At 47.9% G+C, this 23100-nt stretch overlaps 7 protein-coding genes across 7 annotated transcripts; 4 read left to right on the top strand and 3 right to left on the bottom strand.

Moving 5' to 3' along the window:
* Window positions 1-364: 364 nt before the first annotated feature.
* On the bottom strand, window positions 365-2271 carry F4812DRAFT_427867 (HPP family protein). The gene is made up of 2 exons (XM_047934138.1): window positions 1582-2271; window positions 365-1478 (listed from the first exon to the last, which is right to left on the bottom strand). Exons 1-2 carry the CDS (start codon window positions 1846-1848, stop codon window positions 837-839), a joined length of 909 nt encoding a protein of 302 aa, XP_047790173.1. The 5' UTR covers window positions 1849-2271; the 3' UTR covers window positions 365-836.
* A 2837-nt stretch (window positions 2272-5108) lies between these two features.
* On the top strand, window positions 5109-6643 carry F4812DRAFT_427864 (uncharacterized protein). Its single transcript, XM_047934137.1, has one exon. The coding sequence runs from the start codon at window positions 5603-5605 to the stop codon at window positions 6395-6397; it is 795 nt and encodes a 264-aa protein (XP_047790172.1). The 5' UTR covers window positions 5109-5602; the 3' UTR covers window positions 6398-6643.
* Window positions 6644-6750: 107 nt separating this feature from the next.
* F4812DRAFT_459140 (alpha/beta-hydrolase) lies at window positions 6751-7575 on the top strand (the record flags this gene model as incomplete). The annotated part of the gene is made up of 2 exons (XM_047937488.1): window positions 6751-6894; window positions 6934-7575. 2 exons carry the CDS (start codon window positions 6751-6753, stop codon window positions 7573-7575), a joined length of 786 nt encoding a protein of 261 aa, XP_047790171.1.
* Window positions 7576-7959: 384 nt separating this feature from the next.
* On the bottom strand, window positions 7960-9317 carry F4812DRAFT_459139 (uncharacterized protein; the record flags this gene model as incomplete). The annotated part of the gene is made up of 2 exons (XM_047937487.1): window positions 7960-8236; window positions 9130-9317. 2 exons carry the CDS (start codon window positions 9315-9317, stop codon window positions 7960-7962), a joined length of 465 nt encoding a protein of 154 aa, XP_047790170.1.
* A 1615-nt stretch (window positions 9318-10932) lies between these two features.
* On the top strand, window positions 10933-13260 carry F4812DRAFT_427854 (uncharacterized protein). Its single transcript, XM_047934136.1, has one exon. The coding sequence runs from the start codon at window positions 11440-11442 to the stop codon at window positions 12979-12981; it is 1542 nt and encodes a 513-aa protein (XP_047790169.1). The 5' UTR covers window positions 10933-11439; the 3' UTR covers window positions 12982-13260.
* A 417-nt stretch (window positions 13261-13677) lies between these two features.
* On the top strand, window positions 13678-16538 carry F4812DRAFT_427850 (general substrate transporter). The gene is made up of 7 exons (XM_047934135.1): window positions 13678-14194; window positions 14268-14389; window positions 14492-14709; window positions 14869-15262; window positions 15402-15734; window positions 15825-15875; window positions 15965-16538. The coding sequence occupies exons 1-7, from the start codon at window positions 14174-14176 to the stop codon at window positions 16347-16349; spliced, it is 1524 nt and encodes a 507-aa protein (XP_047790168.1). The 5' UTR covers window positions 13678-14173; the 3' UTR covers window positions 16350-16538.
* On the bottom strand, window positions 16418-20061 carry F4812DRAFT_427848 (sulfate permease). The gene is made up of 6 exons (XM_047934134.1): window positions 19350-20061; window positions 19132-19277; window positions 18497-19049; window positions 17540-18432; window positions 16597-17488; window positions 16418-16481 (listed from the first exon to the last, which is right to left on the bottom strand). Exons 1-5 carry the CDS (start codon window positions 19636-19638, stop codon window positions 16928-16930), a joined length of 2442 nt encoding a protein of 813 aa, XP_047790167.1. The 5' UTR covers window positions 19639-20061; the 3' UTR covers window positions 16418-16481; window positions 16597-16927.
* Between the last annotated feature and the right edge of the window lie 3039 nt (window positions 20062-23100).

Below are 23100 nucleotides of genomic sequence, written 5' to 3'. Positions count from 1 at the left end.
ATAAAAATTTTTTTTTTTTTCTCAATAATTAGCCGTTGGTTTTTTTTTTTTTTTTTTTTATTTTTGTCCCAAAAATACAAAAAAAAAAAAAAAAAAAAAAAAAAAAAAAAAAAAAAAAAAAAACTACCTAGGTTAGGTACCTAAGTTGCTGGGTGATGATACCTACAGATCCTTCACTAAAGAGCAGTAACAATTGTGGAGCTATAAATCACGGCTTGGAATAGCATATTATAAAGCCCGCACAGGTATGTCTACGGACATGGCATTTCTTAAGTCGACGGGGAGAACTACAATGTGCTCGACAAGGGCCTTGCCTGCTATACATAAGGTAAACCCACTCACAGCGATAGAAGCGGGTATCTCGGATAGTTAAGGCGCTAAGCGGTGCTATTGATAGCTCGTATCCAGATTCCCGGAAACCCGATCAGAGAGCCTCATACCTAGATCTGGTGGGTACGATATGGATACTAGCACCCATACCTCCTGTAAATACACTACCTCGGGGAAGATTCGGTATTTGTGTGTGGGATAACAGGTAGCGATTCAGGCGTTGTGTTGTGGGTCGTCTATTTTTCGCGTTGTCAGCGTTCGAGGCGAGTGTCATGCCAGGGTGATATTGGCCACTGGAAAAGGAAATGTAGTTACCGTGTAACGGGTTAGTTACATAGGACCCAGCTAAACGAGGAAATCGTTTGTTTCCACCATCCTCAAACGCAACTCGGCATCGATATAGGCAAGGCAGGCATAGCGTCCACTGCAGAGTATATGAAGTTTTCACTTCGTGGTCTATGATAGCTTATATTAATCATTCATCCATTCATCCCTTCATTCATAATCTATAGTCTTTCGCTCAACTCTTCTAAAAACATCTTCTCTTCAGGCGATAAATAAACATCGTCGGAAATAGCCACGTGCCCTCGCGTTATAATTACCTTTGACGGCTCTATGACAATCTTTCCTTCTTCCATGTGACGTGTCGTAGTAGTCTCGAGCTTAGCTCCCGTATCACTGCCGCTATCGCTACTGCTGCTGCTGCTGCTTTTCTTCCCCGGTAATTGCCCATGCTCTTGTTGCTGCTTCTTTCTTCGGCCAACTTCCGCTGGCGTCCACCAGTAAACGGGGAATCGCCTTTGGATATTATTCAGGAGTAGCGCTACGCACTGCATCAACACGCAACCGAGGAGCACAATGGGTAGCAGAAACCATCCTAGGTGCACCACGCTTTCATCAATTACCGCGAGTAGAGCCGTCGCTCCGGCGGGAGGATGCACGGTGCCTGTCAAAGCCATAAACGCGACTGCGCAAGAGCAGCTCAGCGAGCCAGCAACCCACGTAACCTCCATTGACATGGGACCCAGCGCAAAAAGTTTCCTAATAGCAACGCCTATCACGGACGAAAAGAACTGGCCTAAAACCGCATTGCGAGGTTGCGAAAGTGGTGACTCGATCGCATAGAATTCGAGAACCGCAGCAGCGCCCTTGAAAATGAATTATTAGTTATCTTTCCTCCCCATCTAGCTAAGATGGGCTGAGACAGGTCGTTTTTTTAAAACCCCAAAAAGCAGCCCGGTCAGAACTCACAAAACTGCCGATGATGATAGGAGCCCCATGCTCCTCAAAAGAGGGGATGGCATGGCTCACCGCCTCGATGATCAATAGCGAGCAGAAAACCCCAATAAACGCCCAAAAAATCATCGCGATGTTGCCTAACGGTCGCTGGTGATGCTCTAGCCTGTGGCCTAAGAAATGTGCGACAGGATACGGTATGTGGCTCCATCGTGCAGCTGGTATCCACGGGTTAAGGTATTCGTCGATTTCGAAGTGCCATTTCGACAGTTGGAGAGGCATTTGCGTCCCGCCCAGACTCAGTCGGGTCCCGTTTGGAGTTAGTTATTTACCCAGGGTATTATTAGGAACACGAAGCCTGAGGCTAGAAAGATCTGAAATACGGCGAAGAGGATATTAATTAATAGCTACGACAACCCGCCAACAACCGCGGAAAGCGTGTCGGCGGCGGGTAGATCGTATTTATCGGCTCGGGACGTCGTTGGCGCCAGTGGCATTTTACTGATTTAATCTGTTCTTTCTCATTCCATAGGGGAATGGTGTCATGGGGTAAAATAAAAGCCCAGCTAGAAAAAGGTAGAGTAGCTAGAACCAAGGAGTAACCAAGGGACTGAACCAAGAAGAATACCCTAATTTACAGTTCGTGACTAACACATTCAAGGTTCTTCAGGGATAGTCAAGACGCGATGACCAATTGGCCGCCCACCCAGGCGTCATATTGGGTAACGAAAACTCCCAAAATGGATCAGCCCAGCGCGCTGGTTTTAAGTAACACGGGCGCTCCCTGACTCCGTCTCCCGAATGCCGAATAAGTGGGCCAATCTCCGGACGAGATATCTCCGCGGAGCGCGCCTTCCTTTTTTTTTATATAGGCAAATTGATCCCCCCGAAAGCCAGGAAAGCATCAAAGGCCCGAGACTAAGCCAGTGAAAGAAGACATATCGTGTTCTCTGATATTTTGATGTGATTGAAGTTTGATACGTGATGAATTTCATGAATTGCGAGCTTCAACTGCTCATGTTTCACAATAGGGACGCGCGATTCAGGGGTTCGGGAAAAAAAGAAGGGATGGCGCTCACTCAGCGCTCATGTACGACCAACACACACAAAAAGGCGGAATCTCAGACAATGAGGCTTACGAGTAGGGACTTACACACTTATCTCTCTAGATAAGAGGTGTTTTGTATTGAAACAAGGTTTCACCCAGCTACGCATCGTCAGGTAGCCACTTACGAAGACATATTCGGTCATATAAAGGGCTACTCCGACTAACTCTATATTGTAGGTGAATCGAAATGATACAGCACAAAATATCATCAACTAGGAATCCAATAGCCTTAGAAAGTCACCTTCATCTCGTTCAGTATTTGACGATGAATTCTTATGGGTACATCATAGGTACAACGGTACATCAGTGTTACATTTCCCATTTAATAGCACTATTTCTAGAGCCTAGATCATACAACCTTGATGTCCTATCTCCCGCGCTCTCTAGGTCGAGAAAAAAACAGCATTTAGCTATGACGACTTCGTCGCATCAATCAAGCAGATATTAAGGCCAGGTCAAAATCAACACCAAAACACAGAACGAGCCTAGGTAGGTACCTATACAAGGGTTCATATGAACACAGAATGGACGGCCGCTCCTTGTCACCACAGGGCGCAGTTTGAAAAGGAATACTCTTTGCAATTCCGAAACAAAAGATAAACGACATATCGACTGTGATAGTCAACATAATATGCGACATTAGAGATGATATAGTACCTAATCAGCCTAGGAGACAGTTAAACCCCTTGACCTTCAACCTCACTAAACTCATTCCATGCCAAGACTCATACCACTCACATCTTTAAAATTGATACCTAACGAAGAATGCAACTCGTCAGCCCGTCTGTTTTCGAGCCGACTCCAATTTCTAGTCCTCCATGCTACCTTAGGGTAAGGAACCACAACGTCATCATAGCATTTGCTCATGTGCAGCTATGTGGGCAGTGTCGCATTCTACCAACTAATACCTAACCAATTGTCCAATGTCTCCCTCCAGAATACTTAGGGTGACAACGCAGCCGGTCGCATAGACGGCCTTTTGAGGACCTTGTATTTAGCGGCCTCCTTTGGTTGAGTACTCCAACTCTTTGGTTCTTATTTTTCCTCTCCTTCAGAAATACACGAGGTAGGTTAGGTTAGGGGTACACTTCTTCACCAGGCAGTAAGCCGGGTGTAAGATCTTTAACGGTACGGGCCGCGGTAGGTAGGGACCGGTCGGGTTTTTAATTGATAGGTTAAGCGCGCGGATAATCCTCTCACAGCCTCAAAGGTAAGCATGAACGCGGGAAGATGCTGAAGAATTATTGTAGATACCTTCTATCCACCTTAGGAGATATGTACCTAGGTACCTAAATTAGTGTATGTTCCATCTACCACTTTAAAATTTTCTGTAATCACCATCTCCGTCTTAACTGCCTAGTATCTTCGGTGATTTAGTCAGCTTAGATATTCCAGAATGGATGTATCTTATGAGGAAGTGAGGAGAGGTTACGAGTCTACTACATACGTACTATAGTACATCCGTCAAGCCCACTCCTTGAATCATTCGTCTCCAAAGCTCATTAGCTCTCTACCCCGTGTTAGCCGCGCGGTAGGTACCTGAAGAAAAGACTGCAGGTCAACGAGGGCTCTTCACTAGTGGATGATTGGCTTTGCAGAGTTGATTCTAGTAAGTTGGCTTCGAAAGTCTATTGAACCAGTTGTCTGATGAATATAGTTGTCAAAAAATAGGCATGCTCCATCACAGCCTGGTATCGTCGAACAGCAGCGTGCTATTAGAAGACGAGACGGTGGGAGATGTTGCGTAACTGAGAAAGCTGGCACTTTGCGTGATCCTCTTATCGTCGCGCCCATTCTTTCGATTCCGTGTGATTGAGATAGAGAAAGGGCATGCTTGCCATTACCTTAATTACTTATCTCCTAGGTTATGACGAGGAAGCCGATAGCCAGTCTTGAAAGTCTGGTATTGGTGGTGATCTCCTCGGAGTTCCTTACAGAAATAGGTAGGTGGCTATCATATATTCGAGATCCTGAGTTTATATTGCCTTATTGTACTCGTTGAACTCATTGAACTCTACGTTGGCCTCCCCTCCCCACCCATACGAGTTTAGTAGCGAAAACTTTACTCTGTAAAAAAAGAAAGAAAAAAAAGGTGACGCAAGCAAGCAAGAGTAAAGTTTTTTTTAATAATATAAATATTACTCTTTCTCCTTGTCATCATCAATTCTCCACCTGTCAACTTTCTAAGCATCAACTTATTATACTACATTATATCACATCTAAATACTAGTACCAAGTTCGTATCAAACTCGCATGAACAACATGGAGCGTAAAGCTGTTCCTCGGTATACTAAACTTCCTAAACCTTCTCAAAGGAAACGACTTCAATTGTTGATTGACATCTCCCACCCTGGATATGCTCCACCGGCTCCACTAATCGTGCTTCAGGCTCACGACGATGGCAAGCTCTTATATAGTATGGTCTATATCGTCTGTTGCATAATCCTCGGCAACGTATGGGAAAACGACGAGGGTCTCGATCCCTCGAACCAAACGGGGCCTTTCCTATCTAAGTCCGCTTCACCTAAAGAAGCACGCTTTATACCTGATGGGGATTCTATGATCCCGGCTGGGGTCTACTATCTCCACTACCCAGGCTATAAGAAAAGTCAGATCCTCTCATCTACTTATGACGTTACCATGCGCCGCTAATCCTTATCTATAGGGAAGCCATATCCTATTGTGCCTCACTTTGATCATTGGAAATTTCCCGACAAGCTACCAAAATCTTGGGAAAAATTGCGTACTATTGATCCCGCAACGAGTAAATCTACATCTACTACCAGCAGCGAATCCGGCGATGACGAAGCAACTACCTCGGCGTACGACTCGGAACGTCTGCCATGTCCTATCACAGGTCAAGTCACCGTCCTCGAAGCTAGTCATATCCTCCCGCCCACAACAAAATCGTTCATCAGACGCAATAATATGCACAGATACCTGACTTCCCCCAAGAGCGCGGCTACGCATCTCGATCCTGGTAACAATATTTTCATTCGTAAAGATGTGCACGATCTTTGGGATTCAAACGCTATCGTCTTCGTTTCTAAACCCTGCAGTGACAACAGCGACCAGTCGCGTCTATTCTGTCACGTATTAACACCCCCAGGGAAATCTGCGGATTCCGATATGGAAATTCATTCGTTGTACCATAACATTCCCATGATACCGATCCATAATCCTATCGAACTGCTCTTCGCCCGGTTCGCTTGGTCCTTGTTTACCAATACCACCCTCGCACTTTTCAAGGACGATGACGGCAAGACCAAATATTCTGTTCTCCTTCACGATGTGGAGAAGGATAAAATGGTCGAAAAGATGCTCCCGGCTAGTTCCCTTCCTCGATTATCTGTCAAAGCTACAGGCGTTGCGACGAAAGACGTCGCCGGTGAGAAGCACAGTCTTGAGGACTCGGCAAATGTCGAAGCGGAGCCTTCGGACACGGGCGACGTCGCCGATAGCCTCGACAACGTTAGCAGCGAAGGCGATAGTAGCGACGGCGATCGCAGCGGCAGCCCCGATATTGGCGACCTTGGCCTTAACGATGTGGATACCGGCGACCTTATTTACTCGGTCCGAACGGGACAAATGGAACGTTATGATAACGGCGCCGAGTCTGACGATTGCAGCCTCAGTTCACATTGTTCACACTCTTCACGTGACCCCTTCAGTGACCTTTCGGACGACTCAGAACCCCCTCGGAAGAAGTCTCGGTCATCTTAAATCCAACTCCGGCGAAGAATCTCTTTCTAGCGAAGATCGATCGGTATCAAAGTGGAGCTTGGTCCGTTCAAATAAGTTTTTAATGTAGCACCGTAAACTAGAGTTAATTAACCAATCATAAAAAATATTTGATGTTGGTAAATGATGTTGGCTCTATTTTAGGCAGTGTAAACAGGATTCCTTGGCAGATTCTAGGTAGGTTTGCTAAGCCTTTTTTGACAATAGGCCTCCCAGAGTCCCGGTCGAGTAGCATGGGGACTTATATCTATATATCCGCCGGTCCCTAACCCAACATTTAGCCCAAAATTTATTATTAGATACCTATACTAGGTTAGGCACTATTCTTTCTCACCATGGCATCCATCAACATACCCATAATCATCAAGCCTTCCAAGCCGCACACCCACACAGTCATCTTCCTCCACGGCCGCGGAGACAACTCGCGCGACTTCGCCGACTCGCTGTCATACTCGCAAAACTCGCGCAAGCGCACGCTCGTCAACGCATTCCCCTCATTCCGCTAAGTTTTCCCCCAGGCGCCGCTGCGCAAGTGCACCAGCCTGCCCGACACAATATTCCAGTGGTTCAACGTGTGGGACATGAGCAACTTCTCCACAAACGAAAAGCTGCAGCTCGACAAGCTGCGGAAGATCATCCCCGCCGTCCACCGCATCTTAGCCCGCGAGGCCGCGCTGCTGGGCGGCCGCGCCGATCGCCTGGTGCTGGCGGGCATTAGCATGGGCGGCGCGACAGGTGCGCATGTCTTGTTCAACCTGGGCATACCGCCGAATGCTAGTGGAAAACTCGACGCGTTCATCGGCTTCTCGAGCCAGTGTCCGTTTAAAGGCCAAAACCTCGCTAGAATCAGGAGTGTTCTCAGTCTCAAGAACGTCCCGGATAATAACAATGTCATCCGAAATACGCCTGTGCTGCTTGAGCACTGCGTCGACGACCCGCTCGTGTTGATCCAGAGGGGGAGAGCCTTGCGGGATACCTTAGTTGGGTTCGGCGCGCAGATTGAGTGGAAAGAGTATCCCAACGGAGGACATTGGTTCAATTCGCCAACTGGTATAGACGACGCCGTGGGTTTTCTCAACAGGCATCTTGGAGAGGATAGCTTCTCGGGCGGCCCTACACTTCTGCGCCAAGCCTCGTCAAATGCGATGGATCTATCATAAGAGAAGTCGGGTTTTCGGGGATAATTTAGCCACGATCGCGAAGTATAACATGCAATGCTTCTGGTATTACTGAGAGTCTAGAGAAGACCCTTGCTGTCTTGTCCTTTACTCATAGCAAGGTCATAGTTAGGAGGTATACAACTTGAAGTCCTTCACAGGGTAGATTTTTCAAAGTGCCATTTTTTTTTAATATTGGAATCTTACATTGGTTGAGAACTATCTTAAATGCATGCCCTCGGAGGGTATTTGCTAGTGGAATTATATCTCCGACTTCAAAGCCTTGTACAAGATCGCTCGGCTTTGTTAGTAGTCCAGTTTTTGTCTTGTACTGGGTAGATTAACAGCATTGCCGCCTTAGTTCTTACTCTCACCTTTAGAAGAGTCCTAGTTCTCACCCTCGGGATTCTCATTACCCATGAAGGTGTCTCCGCCGGAGCCAAGCGCACTATAAGGACTCTTCTCCTCCTCCTTTGGTTGATTGGAGGACGTTAGTCTTTGGCTACGGACATTGAAGACATCCACGCTTCCAGCCTGCATTTCGCGGATTGTGTTAAACACATTATCCCCTTTGATCTTCTGGCCTTCCTCCTTTGAGGAATCGGATTGGTTGGGGTCCATGGTAACTAGCAAGAGGTAGGGGGGATTGCCTTTAGACTCGCAACTATGAATCAATTTAGCTGTTACTTAATAACACCTACCTTAGGTATCCAATCCGTTTGTGGGTGATGCGATGGCGAAAATGACTTCGGACTCGCCCTTGCTAATATCAATTTCCAATATACGCTCTTGGAGAGTCAATGAGCATTTATATCCATCTCTTCATCTATGGAACAGGATAGACATACTTAATATCTCATTGTTATGCTTTATTTTGGATTCACAACTGATGAAAGGTAGTGGACAAGCTGCATGATCCTCTCAACATGTTGCTCAACACTTTAGGTACACATAGTACAAAAGCACTCGAAGATATTGATGTGAAAGAGACAGAACAAAGGGACTAATTTACAATTCAATTGTTCTAAGAGTCTATTGTTTCTGTTTTCTACTTGATGTACCTGGGTACCAGGTACTTAACCTAACTGTGATTTGACGTGACCTAAACTTGCCAGCCTAAGTGAACGAAATGAAATTCGTAGTTGTGCTATCCATCCAGGACCACAGATTGAAGTGTAAAAAAATTAAATGCCAATGCTTAATTATAACAATGCAGACTGTCTATAAGCCTTCTATGGCTAAAGAGTAGCGAGCGCCATTAAAACCCCCCTATCTACATAACACTCCCTTTAAACTGACTCTAGGGTCGCACGTGCCGTATATCGGGCTTGACCTTCTATCCTCTTACGAGGGAGCCGGCTACCCCTTATATAGGCAGCAGGGCCGTGTTCCAGCCAATCCATCCCTATATGATCACATATTCCTCATATTTATCCCCGAGTTCCCATCTCAGAGCATATCGCAGTGACAGCCTAGCGCGGAGGTACACATGTACAGGCCTGCGTTTCGGGATTCGACGACGGCGAGGATATAAAGACAACAAGGACGGCGGCATACGCGGCCGTGGAAGCAAATATCTCTGATCTCCGCGCATTTGTCAAAACCCCAACGCTCACTGCGAAGAGGACCATAAACATAGCTATCACGCCCAATTGTGCGCTCCCTTGGTTTAAGAGGCGTAAAAGCGCGATGGCTCCGAGGAGAAGGATTGCCGCCGCGATGGTGCTGACTATAGAAGTTACCATGGTAACATGGTCCTCATTGATATGTTCGGTTCGATCTGTAATTTTCGTTGTCTTCGGCCGTTAGCATACCTTAGGTACCGACAGGCAGAACCCAAGACCATTACTGACATCCGATCCAACCCTAAGGCGAAGAGCAGCGCCGGGAGTTGCCACAACTTAGATCCGCATGAGGGTTGAATTCTACCACGTTGATTCGAGGATAGGTACTAGGTAGATTATTTGGTGTTAAGTGTATTTGAATTCAGTGATGGGTCGTCGTTATGAGGAGCGCATCCTTCTTATTCCTGTGCGGGTTAAGGGTGAATTGTTATGATTTCGGACGAGACACTAGAGAGCATGGTTAGAATGCATATCCTGGAAGGTAGCTAACTACACGTCTTCCAAATTAGTCTAGATTTCCCCACGAAGTAATGAAGTTTTTTCTCGATCTACCTCCTTTCGGTTCTTCCTTATGATATTAAATGGGCTTACCCCTTTGTTCATCTCCTCGCTGTACGGATTACGTCTCACCCTCTTTTGGAGATATCGGAAACAAAATTATAGCATTACCACATCATGTATTTTCAAGGTCTCATAATAAAATCCCTAGTTATATGAAGTAACGGGTCTAAACTGACGAGCGTTATATTTACCCTATGCCTGTGATACTACTTACCATATTTTGACTGGACGTTGATTTAGTGTTCTCGAAGAGACGGGACACTACAAACAGGTACGTAGCTGTGATAAAAGACCTACTAAGTACTTCGTACATGTATGATGTATTTGAGTTCATCGTGACCAGAAAGTTGAAATAAGCCTTGTGGGCGTCGGGGCAAGATTGCGTACCTAGGATTTGCAGCTAATGAGCCTAGTCACCTAGTGGTCAAGGGGATTATCCTGTCTTCGTCGGGGTTTGCGGAGCGGCTACTACGTCATTGATGCCGCCCGTACGGGAGATAGATGCCGAGTCTACCTAAACCAGTTGAGTCTCACGGAAAACGGCAAACATGTTTGAACTTGAATGGCTATTGACTGTGCCGTTATGGATTACCGTCCGTGTTATCCATCGACAAGTTATAGCGAGAATGATCCACACGTGGACTGTTGTTTGTCGCGCATCGCTGTGCGAGTGCATATGGTATAATCGATAAGGACTTTATAAATTACTGTGACTAGAAAACAAGGTCATATTTTTTTATTCCGCGTGACAAGCCCAAAGTCTAACAATATTACTATGTAAAGCATTTGGTTTATGTGGAAAAGTTGGAGTCTTGACGAATTATTTGACACATGTGGGTTTCTTATTGGACTTGGTGGCGTAATGTGGCTATCATCAGTGGCTATCCCTGCCTTCTTTATGGTACACATTCGGACTGCGCTTTTCTGTTAGGCCATGGCTAGAACACTTAGTCAGTAATGCAGTTCCAAGGTACAATACGAAACCATGCTCCTTGTATGCAGGGGCTCAGGAGGGGCTAAATATAGAGGGGAGAGGGGGTCGTCGATCAATTATACATCTGTGTATCATACAATTTCTATGCCTATCATAAGTACCGACCTAACAGATATACTTCACACTGCCTCACAGTCCTCAACGGTTTAGGAAATGGTTGTTCGATGCCAAGGCCCGAACATCTGGAATTCCCGACTTTCGAACTCCACCCCCATTCCCCCCCCCCGCTGACTTTGTCGCAGCACCTCGCAGCACTTGCATCTAAATCGTCTAATGGGACTCCTTCTTTTGGCTTTCCATACAAAATCAATCCCCATCTCCATCCCCAAAAAAACTAGCCGTAGTAGCTGGGCTATGTATTAGTTTCTGTTCCTTCTGAATAGTTTCTCTCATGATATGGGGGGATAATTGATGGTGTTTTCCTTTTTTACTTATTCCTCATACTTCCGCCTCTCTTTTTTTTCTCTCTCATTTCATTTCTTCTCTTCTAACGAGCCGACCTTCATTCGGATTACTGTCGTTTTCTCGTCGTCAAAGAAGTGCGCGCGCTCGCTATTATATTATCATCTTCGGTATCCTTGGCCATACCGCTTTTCTTTCATTTCCAACCTACTTTTAACTGTTGACCGTTGACCGCCTCGTTTTCTGCCGACGTGCTATGCGCATCGGCAACGCCTTCTCTTCTCGATGTACCACCTCCAACGTATAACCATCGTCGCGCTAGTGCTTGCCATCGTTATCGTGCTTGTCACCAGACTACCTCGATTCCTCGATCCCGTTCCGCCCAACAAGGAAAAGCAAGAAGCTGACCGGCAGTGGATCAACACATCTCCGTACTGGCTCGATCGTCAAGCTTGCCGCTGGTTTAGTCTTTGTGGTCTGCTGCACCTCAGGAACGATCCCCCAGCGAAACCGAAGCACAAAGACGATGGACACGGACATGAACTGAGGCACCTTCTTAGAGAAGAAGAGGTTTCCATTTCGAAAGAGGAGGGTAGCAGGAAAAAAGGACAGCTAAAAGGGATACCGGACTACGTGCTGAACTACGCACCGCTGGTTCACCTGTATTCGGAGGAATTCTTTTGGCCTTCGGATATCGCCGATCATATCCAACATATGGTGCCCGACCTTGAAGAAGACAAATGGACGTTCAACGAGTCGCAGCCTCTCACTTTAGCGAATTTAAACGAGCTGAGCTCCGAGCTGGGATTTCAACATCTTAACAGCAAAGATGACGTAGAGTCGCGTCCGCGCTGGCTTCATAGCAAGATGAACCGACCGATCGCTTTTAGCGACGAGGATAGCGACAAAGAGCACGACGACGATTCGGAGCCTGGTAGTTTGTTTAGTGACGATACGACATGGTTCGATGTTGACCGGGATCACCCTCTACACCGAATCTCGGACCCACGAAAACTTCCCGCCGGCAGACCCCGGTCGCGACGGCTGGCAAGACGTTCCCTTGGTTATCCCCAACAACAGCCACTCGTGTCCCCAGAAGAAGCAGCACGGAACGCGCAAAATAAGCCCAACGAGTCGGGGTACTCTCGCGCGCCAGCTACTCTCGTTTTAGTAGACAAAGGATCCGGCATCGTGGATGCCTTCTGGTTTTTCTTTTACGCCTACAATCTCGGCCAGACGGTCTTGGGTACTCGATACGGGAACCATGTCGGCGATTGGGAGCATTGCATGATCCGCTTCGAGTCCGGCGTTCCTCGCGCCGTCTTTTTTAGCGAGCACGAAGGCGGCCAAGCGTACGCCTGGCACGCCGTCGAGAAGCGAGGAAACGAGAGCGAAATCCAACGACCAGTCATATATAGCGCCGTCGGGTCGCACGCTATGTATGCGACGCCTGGAAACCACCCATACGTCTTACCCTTCGGGATGCTCAAAGACATCACGGATAAAGGACCTCTATGGGACCCGGCTAAGAACCTGAGGGGCTATTGGTACGATTATACTGCTACTAAGGACAACGAAGGACTGGAGCCTGTGAGGGAAAACGCCGACGAGCCGACGAGCTGGTTCCATTACAAAGGGACTTGGGGCGATAAGTTGTATGGTCTCAACGATAGGCGGCAGTGGCGACTGTTCGGCCAGTACCACTACGTGACGGGCCCCCAAGGACCGAAATTCAAGAATCTCGGCAGGGAAAAGGTATGCCAGACGTGGAGGTGTCGGATTATACATAGCATTGCGGAGGGAAAGAAGGGAAGTTGGCATTCGTGAAAAGGGTATTATACCATAGAGGGTGGGGGGAAACAAGGTATATATTATCAGGCGTTTTACCGGCTTTAGATACCCCAGCGGTAGTTGGGCATTCATTTTTTTATGCTTGCTTTTACAATATAACGAATTACTTAGATACCAGGTACCTAACCTAACGTAACCGAAGTTTCATATGCAAACGAGATCCCGATTACCTGGTGTGTGGAAACGAGACTTGGCTTCCGGATTGTAGTGCTAGGTACCTACCTTGTATGTAGGATGGTTGCATAGGCACGATAGGTATTGGACTAATATTCTTTTCAGCTCTACATCGTGTAGATCCCCCCGTTCAGCTCAAATTGGGCCATGTGTAATCGTGCGATTGCCGATCGGATTGTGTTGCATCTTGTAGCCGTGTAGCATGGCATAGGATAACATGGCAGGGTAGGACAGGGCAAGGCATGGCATGGCAAAGCCATGGATTTCCTATATCTTATATCCGTTTAGAGGTACCTAAGTGATCCACTCACTTACTCACTTACCATCGTTCTAGTTAGACACGAACGAGAAAAGCCTCGGCGTGTAAACATACACGGGCGTCCCGCACGCACAGGGGAAGGGAAAGAGGGAAAAAAAAAAAAAAAAAAAAAACCACCTATTTCTTAGGTACTCTGGGGAATTCACCCCCCATCATCTCCGCATCGCACCCCCAGGAAAATCCGGGGTGTGTCTGTGTGAGGGGGGCTTCCTGGCTCGGCGCCGATCCCTGATTGGCGCGCGTAAAGGAACGGACCACGAAGTTCGTTCGGGGTACCTATGCTGCTCGACGCGGAGAATTCCCTCCAGTGAAAAAGATACTCCCGGAACCGTTGTCTACCTGCTTTGAGTATATACCTCCGGCGGTCGAGGGTTTCTCCGACATAATAAACACGATGTGTGCGTATGTGAGGTGGGCCAATTCCCCCATGGGGTATGGAGATGAGATGGGGTTGGTTACGTGGGTATAAGGTAGCTAGCTTGGTATAGGTATAGGTAGGATGTATATAAGGTAAATACGTCGGCGGTTGCGAGACCAAGATTAATCGTGTCGGGTACTTTTCTGCTCTGCTCGCCGGGTCTTTCTGTTCGTCGTCGAGACCTATCTTAATTTTTTGCGTGAGTGAAGGAACGGGATACAGCAGATAGATACCTGATACAGACGAGAATATCCAAGATGAAGCCTCATACTTACCAGGTACGTATATTATGACATCCAATTGACGCGATACTACGAACTTTCCAGTGTAGCTGACATCTATGTATTGTAGTTCCTCGTCGGCGTCTTCGCCTCGATGGGCTCGGTGCTCTTCGGCTACGATCTGGGTGTCATCGCCGGCGTCGTGGGAAGTACTTCGTACGCGGAACTATTCCAATCGAACGCGGCTCAGGAGTGAGCCTCTCTTTTCTCACCACCATCTCCTCCCTCTCCCCTCCCTTTAGAACTCCCCTTCGTCCAATTCTTAATGCTAATTACCTATTCATCTAACTACAGCGGAGCCGTCGTCTCCCTATTCACGGGCGGCGCTTTCTTCGGCGCCATGTTCGCGGGCCCGGCGGGCGATATGCTCGGCCGGAGACTCACGATCATGCTGGGCGCCGTGATCTTCCTTCTCGGCGGAGCGATCCAGACGGCCGCGCAGACGATAGATTACTTATACGGCGGACGGGCGATTGCTGGTTTGGGCGTTGGGTTCTTGACTATGATTATTCGGTAAGCTCTCTTATTTTGATTGGGACTCAGAGCACACTAATGTTCTAACAACGATTTGATATAGTGAGTCCCCGTTACATTATAGAAAGAATCCTTCTGTTCCATGACAAAAGGAAGATATGTGAAGATCGCTTCGGCTACTAACTTCGCCCCAACAGCCGTCTACCAAAGCGAAATCGCACACCCCTCCATCCGCGGGCGCGTCACGGGCCTGCAGCAATTCATGCTGGGCATCGGGGCCTTCCTGGCCGGGTGGATCTCGTGGGGGTGCTTCATCAACCTGAGCAGCTCGGCGCAGTGGCGGATCCCGCTGGGGATCCAGAACCTGCCGGCCCTGGTCCTCGCCGCCCTGATCCTGCTGTTCCCGGAGAGCCCGCGCTGGCTCGTCGACCACCGCCGCGCCGACGACGGCCTGCGCACCCTCGCGAGGCTCCACGCCAACGGCGACGTGCACGACCCCTGGGTCCAGGCCGAGTTCGCGCAGATCAAGGACACGATTCGCTTCGAGCGCGAGCATGAGGCCAAGAGCTACTCGGAGCTTTTCACGAACCCGTACGTACCTAACCTAACCTAACCTAACCTATACCTACATCTACCTTCTACATATCACTTCCATGCCACGGATAATAAGCTCCTCGGGACCTAAAAATGTTGCGGTTGGCTAAACATACATGCCTTCCCCCCTTCTTAGCTCCGCCTTCCGCCGGCTGTTCCTGGCGTGCGCGATCCAAGCGGCGACGCAGATGACGGGGGTGTCGGCGATCCAGTACTTCTCGGTGAGCATCTTCGCGCAGATCGGCATCTCGGCCGACGACGCGCTCAAGTACCAGGCCATCAACAGCATCCTGGCGCTGGTCGCGCAGGCCTCCTGCATGGCGCTCATCGACCGCTTCGGGCGGCGGCCGACCATCGTCGCCGGCAACCTCGTCAACTGCGCCATGTTCGTCGTCGTCACCGTTCTGCTCGCCCGGTTCCCGCCCGACACGGATTCCGGCAGCACGGCTGGGTGGGGGTTCATTATTGTGTAAGTCCAACTTCACGTACCATCTGACTATCCCAGAACTTGCTAGTATTGGGTTAGGTAGGAATTCGAGCTAACCATGCTGCTCTTCAGGACCTGGCTCTTCAACATTTCATTCTCCTTCGCCTGTGGCCCACTCTCCTGGTAAGCCCCTTTCCTTCCCCCGTCCCCTTTTCCCGTCCCCTTTCCTCCAAACCCCGTTCTAACCCTCCCCCCTCTTCCCCCTTCCCTAGGATAATCCCCGCCGAGATCTTCGACACGCACACGCGCGCGAAAGGCGTATCGCTCGCGACCATGGTCAGCTTCGCCTTCAACACGCTCGTCGGGCAGATCACCAGCGTCGCCGTCGACGCCGCCGGCTGGCGGTACTTCGTCCTGTTCGCCGCCTGCAACGCCGCCAACGCCCTCTTCTTCTGGCTCCTCCTCCCCGAGACCAAGCAGGTGCCCCTCGAGCACATGGGCGCCCTCGTCTTCGCCCCCGACGCCCCCTGGATCGTCCCCGGCGAAAAATCCCGCGCCTTCCGCGCCGCCGCCGAGGCCGAGGTCGCTGCGGCGGCGGCGGCTACGCTCGATATTAAGGAGGTCGAGGTGAAGAAGAGCGAGCATGATGAGGTATGAAATACAACATTGGTAATAAGGTGGCGGGTGATTTTTGAATATTTACAGTTCTAGTTCGCAGTGCAAGAAACGACCTAGTAGTTAGGTCGATAGACGCGTTAATCTGAATAAGATCTCGTGGATGACGCGAGGCTTTGTAAAATTTGTCAGTACGACTAGAATCCGTATATTGTTGCGCTGCTCCCAGAATTCAGACGTGCGTGTAAACACGTGACAAGTACCAATGTCTCGAATTAAGCAATCGTACCTAAGGTATCGCGACAGCAAGTCAAAAAAAAAATAGCTTCAAAGTAATTGAAGCTGAGACTTGTAGAGGAAGCATACATAATGGTTGGTCTATTCAGGTATAATAAGTACATCAAGAAGTAACCGTTCATCGTTACTATTTATCTCCAAAACTGGAAATTATCGTATAAATCAGGTACCATCAGAGCTCTCTCCCACCACTCAACCCTCCATACCACCCAAAAAAAAAAACACCATTTAGGTGAACGGTAACAGAGATAAGCTCTGTAAGGGGTATATATAGGTTCATATCTTATACAACACATTATCTTCTTACACCGGGCGCTGAGGCCTTAAAAACCAGGGGGTCGGTATTCGATATTCTCCAATACCGCATCAAGAGCTTCTTGCACATCTGCGTGGAAGAATGGCCGGTTAAGACCATATACCGGTACTTGGCGTGTAGCACTCTCGTCTTCGTTGATGGAAGATGGTTGCGCGCCGATTTCTTCATCGCCGTGGCTCGTGCGCTTCTCGATCGCCCCCTTTTCGCCCGAGTGACTTGAGCCAGAAAGAGGCGATGCAGCATCCGCTAGATCGGCGACGCTGAAGATGGATTTCCAACGACGACCAGCCTCGGCGTCTCCCTTGGGCTGTAAAAATCCGAAACCGGCGGCGACGAGCGCGCGGCGAGTCCAAGCATTTCTAACATTCGCGAAATGCCATTCGACCGTGTCCGGTGTTGTATACCTGTCTAATTGGTTTCGCACGTCTATTAAAGCTTGCACAGAGGTCACATCCACATTATTAATCGCAGAGCAATCTAAGATGATCGCCCTTAGAGTAGGTCGCCCTGAAGTATCGTCCAGAACGACTTTGCCCTTACGTGGGCCGGGGTTGTTCCAGGGGCGGTCCTAGAGCAAAATTAGCAAAAGGAAATAAAAGATTGAGAATACCAAACTTACACCTAATTTTCCAAGAGAATCCGGATCGGTTCTTCGCGTGGCTTTGAAAATTCCTTCTGTAAGCCCGTCTAAGAAGCGGGTTGCGTTTGGATAATTAAATAGCTCTGAGAATTGATAGATGAATACGCCAGGGTAAGGGTGAGAAACGGGTATGCGAGGATTTGAGTTGTCTTCGTGGTCGATCGGGATAAATAGGTTGCGCTCGCTCGAAATGCGGCCTTGCCTCAAGGTTAGGGGAGTCTTCTGATCCTGGGACAGGGACTGGCTTTCGCTACCGTGCCTGCTAGGTCTCAAGTCTCCAATGGTTCGGACTGTAGCGACACCGAGGAATCGACCCTTCGCTTGGAACAGGCGGAAAATGAAGACGGCAAAGGACACACAAACTGTGGTGTAAATGCCATCCTCAATACCGTCAAAGATGGTCACCAAAACTCCAGCAAAGAAGATGATGACCTCCAGGGGCGAGATTCTCCAAAATTGGTATACGATGTCTGGCGGGGACACAACGTCCAATACCGCGTGGATAATAACGGCGGCAAGAGATGCCTGAGGGATATACCAAAAGACAGCTGTCAATGCGTAAAGAGCAAGAAGCACGACAATCGCAGTAATGACACCAGCAAATGGTGTACGGACGCCTGATTTCGCCTTGATGGCAGTACGAGAGAAGGATCCAGTAGCCGGGTACGCGCCAAGGAAAGGACCCAGAAGATTACTGACTCCAATAGCAACTAGTTCTTGTGAAGGGTCGATGACATAGTTATTAACGCGACCAAATGATTTCGAGATGGAGATATGCTCGATCAGTACAACAATGACGGCAGCGGGAAGCTCGGAGGTAAAAAAGGAGAGAATCTTGGGGTCAAGGTCAGGCACTGCCGCATGTTGAAATCCTACGTTCGTTAGTCACATGTCAAATAATAGGCATCACATAGGAGGGGGGTAGTTATTATATACCTCGAGGAACTTCGCCAAGGACGCTGAAAAGGGGATTCTCACGACGGTGAAGATTGACACCGGCGCTAATTGCCGTATATAAAAGAATAACAAACGCAGTCCGGAGGGTGGATACGAAGAAAAGCGTCTTCTCTCGCTGAGGATACTTCTTGGCCAGATACGTGCAAGTGCTCCTAATAATATAGAGCATGAGTAAGGCCGTTAGTCCCATGGCAGCATCGATCGTAGTGTACTTGAGATTCTTCAAGGTGTTGATGATAACCAGATAAGTGGCATCTCGCGTCGAGAAATGCTTCTTTTTGCTGTTTATGCCCAGCATCGTGGGTACTTGCCCAACTGCGATGCTAACTCCAGATCCAGTCATGAAAGCGGCAATGGAGGGCAGAGGGATGAAATCAACAATCCAACCAAGTCGTGCTAAGCCTAGGAAGCATACAATACCGCCGACAATGACGGCGAGAGCAGATGCCACAACGTGACCTGGAACATCTGGGATAGACTGCTCCGCTCTATTAACGATGCCACCGGTAACAGTCGACATAACCGCGACAGGCTTTGAAAGCAGTTAGTAAAATGCATGCCTTTTTTTAGATTGAATGACGTGGGAATAGAATAGATAAAATTAAATGACATACCCCGATGGTGATATCCTTAGAAGTCGCAAAGAACCAATAGATAAGGACACCCATGAAGGATGAGTAGAGGCCATATTGGGGCTCAAGCTCGGCAAGCAATGCGTAAGCCATGCCCTGAGGCACAACTACAGCACCGACGGTGATACCTGAAGCAAGCAAGATTATGTCAGTGTATTGCCCGTGCGGTGGGAGGGGTAGATTCTAAGCTTTAAGCTTACCAGCAATGAGATCACCGATGAACCATGTCATATTATATCTGGTAATCCAGTGGAGGAACGGGAATAGGCGGTAGAAATATTGGAAGATACCACGAGGCGTCGGCGTAATACTTCGGATCCAGTCGACCGCGGTTGGGTCCCTTTCATCGTAGGGTTCGACATCAGGATAAGACTGAGACGCGTCTCTCGAATCGGTTTGCTCTGCTTCGCGTTGGCCGTAAGGGTCGAGGTTCATATTGAAGAACCAGGCGAAGCCATGACCTACTTTAGTCAAAGTAGAAGAAGACATACTTCAGTCTGTCTTTAGTACTGCCAATACCAATGTCAATGCCGATTTATGTGAACCCGAAGGGTTTTTGAATCGGGGCGCGCCCCTTGGGAGAATGAATGTTCAGCGTATAAGTGCGCTATAATTCGGGGAGGGTATGTAGGACAAGTTATTGTTCAACACTAACACAAGAAACTCAATTCTTGCTGATGAAAATAAGATGAGCTTCATCCGTCAACGTGCTCTCCAGGGAGTTAAAAGCGACTGCATGATGCGGTCGTATTTAATATAAGGGTATGAGGGTTGAAGAAGACGGAAAGACCCGAAAGACGCAAAGACACTCCCCCCTCCTTCCGCGGAGGAAGATTTACGATTCTGGATCGCGTACCGAAGCAAGAGCATTGTGCAATTAGTTTTTTTTGGGCAAGTGGCAGCAGCCATCAGTAGCACCCAAGTTGTAACTTTCCATCTTATATTCGGACGAACGAGAGCTCTTGTAGATGGCGAGATGTGGGTCTCCGATGATGTGCGCGCCCTTGTAACAGGGGTATTGTGGGTTTGTCCTACCAAGTCTCTACCAAGTCTCTATCAAATCTCTACCAAACTTATACCAAGCTTATACCAAGCCTTTACTAAACCTCGACTTAAACTTTTATTAAATCTTATCACTTATACTAAAAACCTGGTTTCTTATTGCGCCATGAGCCATGCCATCCATGAAAGGTTTAGGGGCAAGGGTCAGCTACGAACCCAGCTCTCAGCCTCGATCCAATCTCGGACCAATAGATATCATATCCATCATGTAAGAGGACCTGGTTGAGGTGAATACAATGGGAATGTGTGCTCTGCAGCCAATATCGTCACTTTGATTAAGCCACATGATTCCAACTTTTCCAACAGTCTGGATCCAGATCTTAGTCTCCCATCGATATATGTGTCCGAAGCATGTGTATATCCTTGATCTAAACACACACGCATGGCTTGTTACTTGTTAGCCTGGTCTGATAACCATGAGGTAAAAGCATCGTTTCCATCCTTCATCTATACGTGGGGGAACTCGTTCCAGACCATGTCCTTGGCAAGGGTCTCTCCAAGACAATAGCACACGACATCACTCCATCAAAGAAATACCTCAGTTTGGTTACCTAATAATATCTCTCGGTAACAGAGGAAAGTAAGGATATTATTAGGTAAGTGTACCTGCGTCTGCTAAGCTACACTCCCATAATCCATACTTGGATCTCATCTTACCTAGGTTAGGTACCATTCGCACTGCCCGTCCCACGGAGATACCAACCTCCTATTGATAGCCTTCCGAGAGATCAACCGGCGGACCACGCCCAACAAAGCCTAGGCCCAGAAGTGCCACGGCAGCCTAGCGGGCTGACATTCGTAATCAGGAGTTTTAGCTACTATGTAGGTAGGTAGCTATCTCGCCTAGTCGCTGATTATAAACTTGACTTGGCTACGAGGCACCAACAGTCTCATGTGGATCTTGTTAAATATACGTACACACACATCTATCATTATGATCAGCGCGTTATCATTTCAAGAGATGGAGTTATTGCGGTGTTATTAAGCTTTTTGCAAGAAACCATCTGTCCGCAAAATCCATGAGGTCCATTTCAACTCATACGCCAAGCTATAATTTTGTCTCTTGCAAAGCATGGTCTTTTAATCAGTCTGGCTAAACGCTCGCCTGCTTAGCAAACATTTCCTGAAATAAGCTATTGAAGCGTGTAAGTGGATACACATCCCCCTTTTATTATTTCTCTTGCCGACAACACTATTACGGAACTACTTACAAAGAGGCACAGCAGAAGAAAAACCAGATATGATCTTCAAATTTATCTATCAGTTCTACGGTGATCCACGAAGTGCTATTCATAGGTATACAAGAGCTTCAATGGCAATATTAAAAGGTTAAGCCCAGCATGTTACACTTCGAATTGAGCCTCTCCAATGGGACGCTAGGTATGTATTAGCGATCACGTCATGAAAAGGGCGGTCCAAACAGAGCGAGCCAACATTATGTTGTAATTCACTACCTGTTGAAAATGCACACCACTCTATTATAAGAAGACACTTGGCGTAAGAGGCTCATATGGTCTGCGTAAAACCAGGTAGGTTGGCATGAGTTGCGACTTATTTGGTATCGCCACTGTATATAAAGCCTGTTCCCATGAACTGATCCTAACCAAGCGTAAGACAGGTATACTAGCGTTTGCCATGGGGATCTACCTACCCAAGTACCGGCATGATAATTCCAACTTATTATCTGCTGAAAACTTCCTAGCTGCTCATTTGCCTTTACCCAAGAGAGCGGGTAGAAATCGGCTATAATTCCACTGTCCATAAAAAATATTGTATGGAAAACGAGGAGAGATAATTACCAGTAGACGGATCGTATACCTATATCTCCATTCATCTTCGAGAATGATAAACAGACCCAGAATAATGCCCCTTACTTTAATCTAGCGAAGTGCTCCGTTGTTAACCCGCCATAGAGACATATCGACATACTTGAGATCTAGGCATCGCCTATTCTTCGCTCAATAAGGAGGTAACTACCTGAACCTAGCCTAACTAAGCTACGTGAACTAATGAAGTCACCTCTTGAACTGTATCTGAGCGATAGGTACCTAAGATTTTGTAGCTACAGTCTCCCATATTCAAACAGAAATACAAGACGCTCAAATCCTAGGTAAAGGAAACCTTTTCAAGATGATGATGATGATGATGACAAAGAACGGGGAAATAAGTACGTACCCCGCCTCATAAACCCCTTTACGTACCAGTCTCGAGCTTTACCATAGGTAGTTGTCACGGTACGGTCCTATAACATAGACCCTGGTGGGTCACCATCGTGTATAGAAGGTAGCTAGATGAGGGACTACCTACTGGTTCCCTTTTCCCTTTGTGCAACAACAATTATCTCTACCAGAACCTTGACAGTAATGGATGGCTAGGTCCAAGTGCTATGCTTGAGGACTCACCTGTTTGACTCTATAAATGGCGAAGAGCCAGCTCCTTAGGAAGCCGAGACTTAGGCCGATCCGACCCAAAATTGCGAGTAGGTATAAGGTGTTTAAAGAATGCGAGATCAATCTTTGAACCAAAAAAAATGGCAATCCATTTGTAGGGTCTTGCACACAGGGTCCAGGAAGTCGGGGCAAGCTGTTCAAGTATATTGTCCAAGTTAGCTAGCTACCTGTTTCAATGCTCCTTTGAGCGCTTTCTAGCAGTTGGCCTTGATGATACATGCTGCTAGGGCTGTGGTAGCCACGACGATGCGGACAGCGCGCTGCATCACGTTTGCCGTGCCAGGATCTGTCTGGTATTGCTCCGAGAGACATTAGGACGAAGAACAAACACGCGCTGAAGAATATGTGCGAGAGATGGCAATTAGCGATGAAAATATAGGTAGGCGAGGGAAATGAAGCGGATGAAATCTGGCGAAACTATCATCTTCTTACGCGTGTA

The sequence above is a fragment of the Daldinia caldariorum genome, assembly GCF_022478825.1.
Source record: "Daldinia caldariorum strain CBS 122874 unplaced genomic scaffold F4812scaffold_8, whole genome shotgun sequence".
NCBI lineage: Eukaryota > Fungi > Ascomycota > Sordariomycetes > Xylariales > Hypoxylaceae > Daldinia > Daldinia caldariorum.
Note: the sequence above shows the minus strand (reverse complement) of the source record. Positions and strands in the feature narration are given on the sequence as shown.